The sequence below is a fragment of the Pygoscelis adeliae genome, unplaced genomic scaffold (assembly GCF_000699105.1).
Source record: "Pygoscelis adeliae isolate BGI_AS28 unplaced genomic scaffold, ASM69910v1 Scaffold71, whole genome shotgun sequence".
Classification (NCBI taxonomy): Eukaryota; Metazoa; Chordata; class Aves; order Sphenisciformes; family Spheniscidae; genus Pygoscelis; species Pygoscelis adeliae.
The window spans coordinates 4,043,872-4,056,757 of record NW_008824356.1 but is presented as its reverse complement, the minus strand read 5'-3'; the positions used below and the strand labels follow the sequence as shown (position 1 = coordinate 4,056,757).

At 35.2% G+C, this 12,886-nt stretch overlaps 1 protein-coding gene across 1 annotated transcript in view; it reads right to left on the bottom strand.

Annotated features, from left to right (window-relative positions):
- Positions 1-12,102, bottom strand: part of TTC6 (tetratricopeptide repeat domain 6) — a 67,806-nt gene extending 55,704 nt beyond the window's left edge. Inside the window, exons 1-3 of the mRNA XM_009319467.1 lie at positions 11,293-12,102; positions 5,064-5,132; positions 4,174-4,266 (exon numbers count right to left, since the gene is read on the bottom strand). Coding sequence (XP_009317742.1) covers positions 4,174-4,266; positions 5,064-5,132; positions 11,293-12,102 — 972 coding nt within the window. The remainder of the gene's footprint in view (positions 1-4,173; positions 4,267-5,063; positions 5,133-11,292) is intronic.
- Positions 12,103-12,886: the final 784 nt, after the last annotated feature.

The following is a 12,886-nucleotide window of genomic DNA, read 5'->3' as shown; positions in this document are numbered from 1 at the left end:
CAGACACAAGGAATTCCTACTGTTTCCACCCACAGCTGCTCATTCCTGTTTCTTAAGAGCACCACCTGCTTAGCTGTGCCAAAAATTATTTTTTCATACTGCAAAATATACCGGATAACTGATCCATGTTGAAAAAAATAGTAAAAAAAGTGTGGAGGGAAGGCAGAAATTAATCTAGATCTCTGATTCCCTTTGTGGAGTGTCCCCACATAGAAATTTTGTTGGGGACAGCTCACTGTAATCCAGGAGCAAAAGCAAACAGCAAGGAAAAGGAATTACTGAAGTCATCATTGCTGCCAAAGTGTCTTCATCTGCTTCATAAAACTCAGCTTCAGAATCTATACCCTTGTGCTGCTTTTTCCATATTGTGATGACCTCTAGAGGTCCCTTCCAACCTCAATCATTCCACAATTCTGTTTCCTGCAAAGTGTTAAACATCTTCCTAAAACAGACTAGCAGTGCCATCAATAAAAAGGATTCTTCTGAACTCCACTTAAAAGCTTGCATACATAACACAATAAAACAGGTTCAAGAAAAGAAAGAGGTATAATCATAGCTTAACAAGGACAGACAGAAACAGAACAACACAGTGGGGAAAACAAATTTTAAAGTGCTTTGTCTTGAAAAAATTTTCTCTCTCAATATGAAAAGTAAGTCCACTTTTTTGCCCAGCTCTTCCTGATACACCATGGTAATTACTTCTGTAAGGCTGGCTAGCTTAGTTTATAGGAACCCAAAGAATACAATTGTTGTGACCAAATGCCTTTCTAATTAAGATTTTCAGTCACATATCTCATTAAATGAATCACAAAAGCATAGGATTTTACTCTTCTTTGTCCACCCACGTTTTATTTATCCAGAATATAACTGGGCACAATGTCTATGCCTACTGATAACTTCAGCAGTATTTAAGTTCTTAGAAGACATCACTGCATGAAAAAATTATGGAAGTTTATAATTCATAAACAAGTATATTAATCACCAAGTAAAAGATACTGAGAACTGTAGAAGATACCTAAATGAGTCACTACCTTCTGAAAAGCCTTATTCAAAATTAAAATGGTTTCATATATTGTTAGTTTACTTTTGAAACCAACACCGCTGTTTATATCAGCACATACATGAAAAAATATGAAGAACCAAAGTCAGATATTTGATGTACCAGAGAAACTGGAAGTCAATCAAAATTTTACATAGAGAAAATAGACTAACAAAAATAAGTAATATATCTACCTGAAAATGTATCATTAAAATGAGCCAAACATAAGACTATGATTTTTGCTTTTGAACGTCAGGTAAATGTTTCTGTCATGATCTCTTGTCCAATTTAAAGAAAAAAAAGTAACCTGATTGAATGCATTGCCATTACCAGCTTTCGGAATGCCCAGATACTCAAATAATTTGAAAAAAATGCCATGTAAGTGATATCCAAAGTAACAGAAGATATTCAACAACATTTGTCAATGTCTTAGACACCAATATGGCTAATGAAAACCTCCAAAACTAAAATTACAGCAGCTACTATTTTACAATCATAAGTCAAAGTTCTGTGATCTCGTCTTTTTTGTGAAACAGATCATGAAGGGGGACTTCAGCACACTCTTGCTAATGAATTATGGAGACTATACTAAGTAGAGGGGAGTTCCTTTAAGCCTAAAATCAAAAAACATTATATTGTTACTTATTGTTAACACACTTATTGTTAGATGGACATTTTAAATGTATATAATCTCATATTATATGTCTTTTTCTTTGTAGAAATACCAGTGGACTAACAACTTTTTAATCAAAATATTTATGTAATTCAGTTACAGATGTAACATAAAATTACAGTAACTAAAGCAAATATCTGCATTTTTTCTTCTGACTGCTTTGTGTATAACCAAATTTGCAAGCTCATCTGCACAATCAACCAATTTACCTTGAAATTGCATGGGCCCTGCAGCCCACTAAGCAAAGCAAAATAATTTCAAAAATAAGATGTCACAAAAACATGCCAATGAATAGTGTTCTATAGAAATACTAATATCCAGTACATTGCCATTACTCTGTATAGAAATAGTTTTGCTAAGGATGCGATAGAGCATTTAGCTTATATATATTAGTTCTTAAAACCTTTTCTCTAAAATTTTGTCTCCATTATTTTTTCCGTGTATAAAACTGAAAGCATGCACTTTCAAATTAAATAATATATTTAAATTATGTAGCACTTGTGTTAAATAGAACCAAATGTATGTTATCTTTTCAGGTGCCAATCTTGCAAACTACTTTGTGTTGTAAGATCACTGAACACGCACTGATGGGTGTTGTTGCAACAATACCACCAGTGCATTACAGAAGTGGCATGCTGCCCAAAATAATACTGTCTAAAAAACATCATCACAGTACCCCAGTACTGTTTAAATAACTGGGAAACTATTCTGTTGGCAAATAGTATATAATTTAGAAGTAATAAATAATCTAACTATATTCTTGAATGTTATAAAAATTACCATCAGTGACATTGTACTGTGCATTGTTTACACATCATTTAGCATATTTGGTTTAGTAACCAACAGATCAACTGACGTTGCAGAGTATACTCTTAAAACTACCTGCAAACATCATTATTAATATTCATTACATAAAACATTATAGCCAAGTACAGATGGCACATGAGTTCAGTTACTGAAGGATTAGAAACATTTCTGACCTATAAACAGACAAATATTGTAAGGAAAAATTCAAAACAATATTTTTTCTAATTTAGCAGAATTTTTAAGAAGTAATATAATTTAATTTTCATCCATTCTCTTCAACAGAAGAACTCTAACAGAAATAATTTTGCTACCACGAAAGTTGCTAGGAAATATGAATCCTTAGCTGTAAAAGAATGCCTGCCAACTGGAACTGCTCAGGCCAGCATCACCATGTCACTTAGGGCTCTACTTCATGTCCACTGTAGCCCCATTGCAGAATGCAGTGCCAGGTCTGATGGGGAGTTTCTGTTGTCTCCCTGTGACTCACTTCCAGAGCTCCCTGTCCCTTAGCTCTTCAGGGTAAGCTGTGCACATCCTTGGTTCTTGGCTATCCTAAAATCTATCAGGAAAGTTGGTTGCTAATGCTCTGGAACTCTAGGCACGTGCCTACCTCTCTCTATCCCTTTCTCCATGCAGCTTGAAGAGACACGGTCGGGGCCAAACTACAGTCAGTGGGAGGAGCAGAAGAAGCAGCTGAAGCAAGGCCCTTAGACATTCAGAAGGTTTCTCATTTTTACTAGACCTCTGCCTTATGATGACTAGACCTTGAAACAACATACTCGCAAATATTGGGCCATCAACAAGCATCCCACAAGTGTGTGTCTCATCCTTTTTTCATTTTGGTCTCTATCTCCTTCTTTTCAACACCTGTATCTGTCTTCCCATGTAGCTTATCCAACCTTTTGTTCATCTCATTTATTTAAATTTAGGCCAAGGCTATCTGGTATCTCTGCACATAACACTGCCTACTGGAAACACATCCCATTCTTGGTTGTCCTTCTCATTATACCATTGTAAACATAATAGTGTTATTCTGTTTTACAATAAGCATATGTAATAACTTTAAGGCAAAGTAATCATTTACATCGAAGCTGCAGAAGCAACTAGGTTAGGGTTTTATTTTAGCATCTAGTTATAGCCTTGAAATACCAGAATGCTAGAAACCGACAACATATGGGAAAAGACGTTATTTGGTCTTAGCAACAAATTTGTCCTCTGTGGTACTATCTCTATAAACTTGATACGTTCTCTATTAAAAATCTAAGCTTTGTAGAGTTGATATCCTAATGACAGTTTTTGTCGTGTGTGAAATATCGCAAAACCAAAAGGATATCGAGCATTATGCCATTTTCCAGGAAGGCATCCACTTATTAAATGTAGATTAGGATTCTATTTATACGTTGTTTCATTTGTAATCTTCTTTCCAATCTCATAAAGAAAAGCCTAACCCAACATCTGACCGAATGAACCTTAATTTGTTTTTTCCTCTAACCTTAAGCTGCAAGACCAGTATGAAGACCTGTTTTATAGAAAATCTTCTTTTAAAGGGCAGGTGGTAAGGAAACAGCTTGCAGACCTCTGTATGCTCTAAAGTACCAAAACCTTAAGCATGGGAAAACTAATACTATCTCACAATAGTACTAAACCTGCTTACCTGCTTCACCTGCTTATTATATGTTAACAACTCATCTTTAGGCCGAGATTCATTTTCTGCTGCTTGAGATTCTTTCTGAACAACTGGTGTCTTCTAGGGGGGGAGAGGGCGGGGAAATCAGTGTAAGAGGTGAATGTACAATATTTTTTTTTAAAACACTTGTGCTCCCTGGCAGGTAATTCAGTACAATATTTATTATATGCAATTATTCTTCCATCATCCATGCATTTTATCAAGCACCTAGAACATTGTATCAATTTTATCTTAAGTCAAATATTTCCTCAACAGCTAACTAGATTTCCAAAAATAAATACAGTAATAGGCAAAGGACCTACAATGATTAACACTAAATAATAATATTTATAGAGATTTCTTATCAAAGATCTGGTCTGCTTCTTCTACAAATTGCACTTGTAAGAAGAAATTGCAAAATGTAAGAAACGTACATCAGAAATTTGTATCAAGAGATCTATGATCCTTTAAAGCAAATAAATCATTAATGCCTCTAAACATTAAGCAATTCCCCAAATGTATCTAAGTTTAAACATTTAAAATTTAAAACCAGTTTGAATCAAAGACATAGAATGATGGGCACATATATATGAATATAGATGAATTGCCCTAATCAGCATGGTACTTAATAAAAGCAAAATTCTTTACATCCAGCAGTTGGAGAATCAAACCCCATAAGGAATGAACAAGAGACACAAATTTTTTTAAAGGTATATTTGTGATTCATGAAGTACCAAAATGTTTTCAAGAACTATTTCGTTTCCTTCCCAGTTTTATCAGTTTAAAATATGAACTACCTATCTTAACAACTCTGCAAGCAAATAGAAGCACTATTAACTTATTATATTTTAACATTCCTAGATAATGCAGAATGTTACCAGGCTTGCTTGGTGAAAACTTGGCAGGACTTGAGATTCAGTTTTTATTTCCTCATGTTCAATTGGTGCCTGTTGTATAAGCAAGAGAAGAAAACTAGTGTCAAACAAGAATGCTAGAAAAATTATGTTATTCGTACTACCTTACAGAACAAAACAACATCAAAACAATATATATGCATAAATTAAAGTCTGGGTCTTCATTACACAAATTAGTTTGAAAGCAACATGTACATTCAGAGACAAATGATCTTAGGCTCATCTTTTGCAAACATTTACACACATGCTTAACCCTTTACTATAACTAACTTCTCCATGGAACTGCTTGTAGTAAAGAAGTTTAAAAGCTGAGTACAATTTTCAATTAATCATTTTCTCTACAGGAGAAAATTATAATTGCTCCACTAGCAGAAAAGCTACTACAAAATTTGAAGTTGTTCTTAGTTCCCAGACATCCTATTCTTTCTCAAAGGAATGCTTTAACAAGTCCCCTTTCGGTTACAATATATCCATACAAAAAAAGCAGAAATAAAACGCAGCAACAACTCTCAAAACAGATGGCAGTTTTAAGGACAGTGTGCTTTCTAAGCACCTGGTTAGCATACATATACGAAACTCAGCACACACGTACTTTACCCTTTGTGCCATATACTGGCTTGAGAAACAAAGTTTTAAAGATAACAGTAACAAACAGAAGTATCACATCTAAAACATTTCATTTTACAATACAGTTCCTTAAAACTGCTACAGAAATATTATCTATTTCTGGGGAAAATATTTCAGAGCCACAAGTTGATGCAAGAATGCTTTAAAGCTATCAGTTGAACATGTGTTAGAAACAGTTTGTCACGTCATGAAAAAAATCCTTTGCTGGCACTGCAAATGTCCATTTGCTCTTTTAATGTAAGAATCTTCCACACAGTAGAATTTTTATTCCATTGAGTGTATTGTCCACCTAGCAATCTAAAAACATTGATTTTTTTTTTTAATGCCTAGGATTTTTTTGCATTTAACTTTAATGCCACATAAGAAGCATATTCTGAACTGTAACATTTTTTTCCTTGCACATTAGAAAATGAAAAGGAAAAAAGAAGTAGTCTCCAGGCCAACACAAAGTGATAGATACATATACTACCCCAAAAATGTAGACTATAAAGCAATAAAAAGCTATGGCCTTGCAGAAGATAGTACACATTGGTGTTTTGCTTTTAACCAAAGCCTTAGTAATTTATCTACCTTTGACAGAAAAGACAGCTTAAGAAAAAAACAATTCATAGTACATATTTTTTTAATCACCATGAGAGCAAGGAACTAAGAGGAATGTAGTACCAACTCAGACTAAAAGGAACAGATTCAGCATTATCTTCAAGCTATACCAAACAACCTTCCTCTTCTCTGCAACACGTGCATATTTTCAAACATGGTGATTACCATGGACTATTAATTACTACAGTCCATCTTAGCCAACTGTAATTCTTTCCCCATGCAATTTATTATCCAATTCGTGGAATCAAAGAGACATTTTCACAAAGCCTTTCATTCAACCAGACTGGATCAACTTACGTTTCCAAATTATTGCATAATACGTAAATTACAATTTTACATATTAATTTTCCTGTTCTGTCAAAACCAACAGAATTATATGAGCAAATATTATCTTAATTTCATTTTAGACACCTGTACATGTTATATGATTGCTTTCCTTTGTTGGGTGCAGTGTTTTCTCTTTTGCCCGCTCTCCATGGGAGAATCGCAGGCACAATGCCATTGTGTTATTTTAATAAAATGATGTGTACTGTCTATATATGTACTATGGGCTGTGTGTTTGCATTAACAAAAACAAGGCCAAAGAGGTGTGGTCTAACTTCAGGAAATAAAAGTGTTGAGAACTGTGGCAACTCTTAATTCCTGTGGCCATCTGTTTTTGAGTGTTCTGCCCATTCTTGAGGAAGCTGTTTCCTGCACTGATATTTTAAACTTGTGATGGAAACTTCTACTGTGCCTTTTAAAAAAAACAGCTTTATTAGCCATTAGCCTTCCTCCTGCAGGTGTAGAAAACTATTTAGGTACCCAAGCACCTTGATAATTCATTAGAAACCATTTTAACATTTTCAGTCATTTTGGTATGTCTGTGGTATCTTTTGTAACTGAAAGACTCAATGTGAGTCCTGACATACAGAAAATTAAGATTTTGTTGTTGTTGTTTGGGTTTGGATTTTTTTTTTTATATTATTACCTCTAAATTTATCTTACTTAAATATTTTCTTCTGGTATTTCTTTGATTCCTCATTTGATAGTTACATGCTATTAAAATAAATTATTTTCCTTTCTGTTTTGACAAGAAAAGTCTCTATCACCAGTGCGGACCCTGATAAATGACAAAACAAAGTCAATCTGGATGTGTGAATATACAAATATTTTAAAGCATTCTTTTAACATGGTGAATTTATACAAATTATTTGTACACAAACATAGCTAATCACCCTGTACCCCTTTGACAAAGCTTGAAACTCTGGGAGATTACAATCTATTTGATTAAAACCAATTTGTTCTCATATTATAACAGCAGCTTACTGACCTAATGAGGATTAGTCTCCCATTTAGTTAGACTTCAGGGTAAAAAGACAGTCCTTGCCCCATAAAGCCTGTAGTGTTTTTAAGACAAGCGGAAATGATGTGGGCCTAATGATCATAAGGAACTGGAAAGTGATTGTTGATAAAATGTAACAAACCGCACAACTGGATTGTTTTTAATTAGTCACTTGCACTGGTAAATGTGAAGAAATAAACAGACAGATTTCAGAAGTCCACACATGTAAAGCATCTACCCAATATCTCTCCCTAGGCAGTTTCTTGCAACATTGTGAAAATAAAACATCTTTTTTTAAAAAAATCTAAAGTTATATGAGTTAACTGTTCCAGAAAAAAATTTTCATGTATCCAGGAGTGATAGTGTCCACCCTTGAAGACTGAGCGGCTCCCTTCAGCAAGTGGCAGGAAGTGCCATAGCCTTTACCATGATTAACCTTATTGAGCGTAGTCAATAATGTGTGTTTCCTGAATTAATAATGTATTAGCAAACTCACAATAAAAAGCATCACGGTCTTGATGGATGCTAAGACCATGAGAAGAACATTCCATAAGCCACTTGCAAGCAGAAAATAAGAAAACCAATAGGAAGAGCTAGGGTTTTCCCACTTAAAGAGAACTAAATGAAAAACTGAAGTCTCTTGTTCATTTCTATGACACTTAGAACACACCTTATAGCACCTAAAGGGAAAAAAAAAAATGAAATATTTTCAATAAGCCTCTTAAAAATACTGTTTTATCAGAAAGCAATATATGATCTGTTGCATAATTTTCATGTCAGCTGAAATATAAAGAACGTATAGAGCAAATAAGTGAGATACTGTAAAGTTATGAACAAATACTTGTTTGTATTTGCTTATAGATATAAAATAAATACAAATCTATCTTTTCTTGAATTTTAACAATAATTAGTCTCCATCAAACCACTTTTGAGAGAGTGTTAATGCATTACAGAGAAAATCTTCTCAAGGCCTCACTATTGAGATTAGCTGACAAGAGCTAGAGATGTTTTTTTAAAACTAAAGTATATTTCATGTTGGCTTCCTGCTAGTATGGTGCACTGTATAGTCCCTGTTTAATAGAAGCATTCAAATTTGATGTTATTTTTTGAGAACAAAAATGTTGTTTGTTTATGTTTTTCACAAGCTCATCCAAGGTACCAAAGAACTGATCTGCTGAAAACAATAACTAAAGATGATGAGCTGCAGGTTCACCACCAAGAAAGCTGAACATCAAGCTGAATACCAAGAAAATGCATTTCTGAAATTAATATAATCACCCTCCTATGGATATAAATCCAACATATAACTCAATAACTCAATATACTTCAGGGGTAGCAACAAGCCTCAAGACAACAAAATTACTCCAGGCATTGGAAATATTATTTTTATAATAAAAATTCTCCTTTTTAACAAAAAATGTGGTAGGAATCATTATTCATAACTGATTTCCCTCAAAGGAAACAGGGCTAAGCACTAATGTCCCACTGAGCTGGCGTTCCATTCCCCAGACAATTCTCTCTTCGATGCTCGGGGAAAAACGGCACTCAGCCCCCACAGCAATATCGTAAGCTATTAATGCTAACCTGTCATTAATGCAAGATCAAGAATAAGATAAAGCGAACAGACTTTTTTTTTTTTTAAACGAAAAACACATTTAATTCTGAGAGCTTGTTTTCATTTTAGTAGTCCTATTCTTTTCCTAGGTATTTCTGTTTCATTCAAAAGAATATATTTCTTACTTCATTAGAGAAGGCAAGCCTTGAAGCTCAGTGTAAAGTAAATAAACCATGCATAATAATAATAAAGAATTGCTAGAGTCTTCATCCTATTTATAAGGTCACTTAAGTTCAAAAGACACCTGCTGCAAATGCCTTTGATTAAAAAGAAAAATGTAATCAGCAAGGGTGTCATTCATCCTCACTAATGTCCATACGTCCATACCTAAAAAAACATTAAACAACAAATAACTGGACCAGAAAGTCATCACCAAGTTCAAATTGTCATTTTACTTTGAACCCGACTGATGTAAGTTTTAGAAATAATTAAACATCACAGTACTCCAGAGGTCAGAGACTTTCAAAGCTCAGAGCCCAGTAGCTCCCACTACAAAGAACAGAAAATCAGTTCTCTTCACTTCAAATTAAGAACATTAGGACTTGCTAGAGGCCAAACTTTTAAAATCTTACCTAGAACATAAGCCATATTTATAAAAGAGTAAGAAAAAACACACAACACAGAAAATGTTACTAATCACTAATAATTATTTTGGGAAAGTTGAACAAGAAATCATTTTCCAGATCCACGATCTTCTTTAGCCCTCTTCCCATCTGCCCTGAAGTATTTTTGTATCCAGCTGGCAAATTTCAACCAAGAAGAACAGTCACAAATTATTACATTCCTAAAATACAAGTCAGGCAATGAAGAGGGATCATCTCAATGCTGCCACACTGAGGAAAGTCTTCTCTGATTTCAACCCCAATTGAAATACACCAGAAAATATACAGAGAGGGGGAGACACTATGAATGCCTCAACCACAGAAACACCTCTCAGAAGAACAGAACAGAAGAAAATCAAATCAGAGGACATAAATCTATTGGAAATGCAGTTTCAGACTATTGCTGCTCATGGACTTACACATTGAAATTAACTCAGTTCAGGATTCTTTTTTCTCCTAACTTTTGTATTTAATCAAAAGAGAGCCAATCTCACATTAAGGGAACGTAAGGTGCTACACTTACATTCTATGAGAGATACTCTATGATCATAAAAGGTAGCATTTTGATAGTTGTGGGAAACAATGTTCTTTATCATCTCCTAAAACACAGGTTCGTATGCTTTTCATCAGTCTTCCATACTTCCTTGCAGAGGGAGTTGCTGCTGAAAAGTAGTTCACCCTCCATGGGTCTATTCATTCCACGGCATCCCTAACAAGTGCTAGCATGAATACCAAGTGTGATAGTGATTTTTGTGACATAAGTTTCAGCCCTCTTGGAACTAGAACAAAACTATCAGTCTGGCTAAGAGAGGACAAAGAGCCATCTGATAGTAAGTTACTAGTCTAGTTAACAAATGAATCAACAACCCTCTGGTGAAAATCTAGGAAAGTTTTCTGCAGCATCTACTTGATGCCTAGTATTAACAATATCTCCTCCTGTAACTGACTGAAGGGACTCTCTTACAGCTGCTTACACAATCTACCTAACTGTGACAAGAAAGAATTTGTCTTATCGAGACTTCACAAGCTAAACAATAACTAAAAGAAGCAATACTTCCAACAATATCCCAAATGCATTTAATGCACTTTTTCATCTCTCAGACTGGAATATGTCATCTTAAAAATGGGGAAGGAGAGTAAAGAAGATGTATTAAACTATAAACAGTATAATAAAAATAACACCCCAAAAGAGCTTCTGTTTTAATATATTTTGATATTGGCTCATTTTCATTTTTAAGGGACATCAAAAAAATTGGCAGAAGAAACAGTAAAGAATATTCTATGATACATTACTGTCTTTATCCATTTGTTTTGTCTGGCTTCTGTGTTGTAACACATTGTAGGAGCTGGAAAAAAAATATACAACTCTTATAAAAGTAATATTTACCCAAGAGAAAAATATTGCTCTTGTTCTGGTTCACCTACTTCCATTTTTATGTTGTAATTCTGGCCAAGAACACCCTCCAGGAGTTCTTTGATCGTCTGGTCCAAGGGAGATGGAGAAGTAGACTGCAGGGAAGCAATTATTTCATCTATAGACCTTGCAACCACTTTCACAGGCAATGCTGGTGTGGAAGTAGGCTCTTCAGGTCTGCTCTGCTGGAAGTTCTTCTCGTATATTTTTGAAGTGTCTGGTCTAGTCACATCTCTTGCCTCTTCCAACTGTTCTCGAGCAGACCTCACACTTGGCTGCTTGCTTCCTTTTCTCAGCACTCTTCCCGATTCAACATCTAAATCTTGTTGCTTTGCTTTTGAAATCACTCTGCTTCTCTTGTTACAGCTTTCCCTGGTGATTTTTCCCTTTCTTGAAATGTTTTTACTTGTATTAGAATCTGTAGAGCTAAATTCATCACTATCTTTAATCACAGTATCTATTTCTTCAGTTTTATCTCTTTTTAAATTCTGGGGATCCATCTGTAGCATACGCACTCTATCCTTTACTTTACCGACAGCTTTTGTCTTTTCTAATGTAGGGGAGCTATTAACATGAAAATTAGACCTGCAGTAACTTGGCTTCTGAGGTGGTGCTGGGTGCTTGACCATTACAATTTTTTTACTGGTACCCGCAAATGATGCTATTACTGGCAGTTTTACAACTGTACTTTCATGACTACAAGTGGCATTTTCTCTGTTAGCTTTTTCAGAGCAACTTCTCTGATTTTTGTCAGCACTGTCTTCTTCCACAGATTTATTTCTGTGAGTCATCACCCTGAGATCAGGAGTTTGTTTCTTCATGTCTCTTACTTCAGAAGATATCCTTACTTTCTGTGAACATCAGAACACCCAGTGAATTAGTTAGGAATATTTTTATTTGTATTCATGACAGGCTTATGTGGACTCTTTGACCTCTGGAGAGGACAATGTTCTTAACTGATGCAATTGATCTGGTGTTAAATCTTCCAATAAGGGCTAAATGCTCACGTTTCTAGGAACAGTAACTATTGCTTGTTTGATTTTCAGACTATCCCACTGAGATTCCCTGCATATAGTCTCATGTTCCTTAATCATATTCAGCTCTTCCACATAACTCGGTCCAAAGGGCTCATGTTTTCTAGCAATTTTCTCCTACTGTATGCAGCCTGTAAATTCAAACAGATATTAGGTTTTGTATTTCATATACCAACAGAGAACCCAATCTTGCAAAGACTACTTCATTTTGCTAAGGGCCCCACTGATTTTAACAAGACTGTTCCGAACATGTATAATTAAGCACCAACAATGGCTATTAGCATTTTACCTGAGGAAACAACTGAACCATTTCTATCTTTGGGAGCATAAATTGGGAGTCGGACAGAAACCCCGAAGAGAGAAAAAACTGAGAAAGGATACAGCTCAACGCTTTCTCAAAGTAACCACAAGAAGTTTTCCGCCTACAAAAACCAATGACCCCTCCAAGACCCAGTTCTCCCCCTCGAGCAGGCAAAGGGCCTCCCTCCCTCCCCTCAGAAAAGTACCTCACAGCCTGCCGCCGGCAGGAGAGGCACGGCACGGGGCAGCGTCCCCGCCACGCACCGACGCA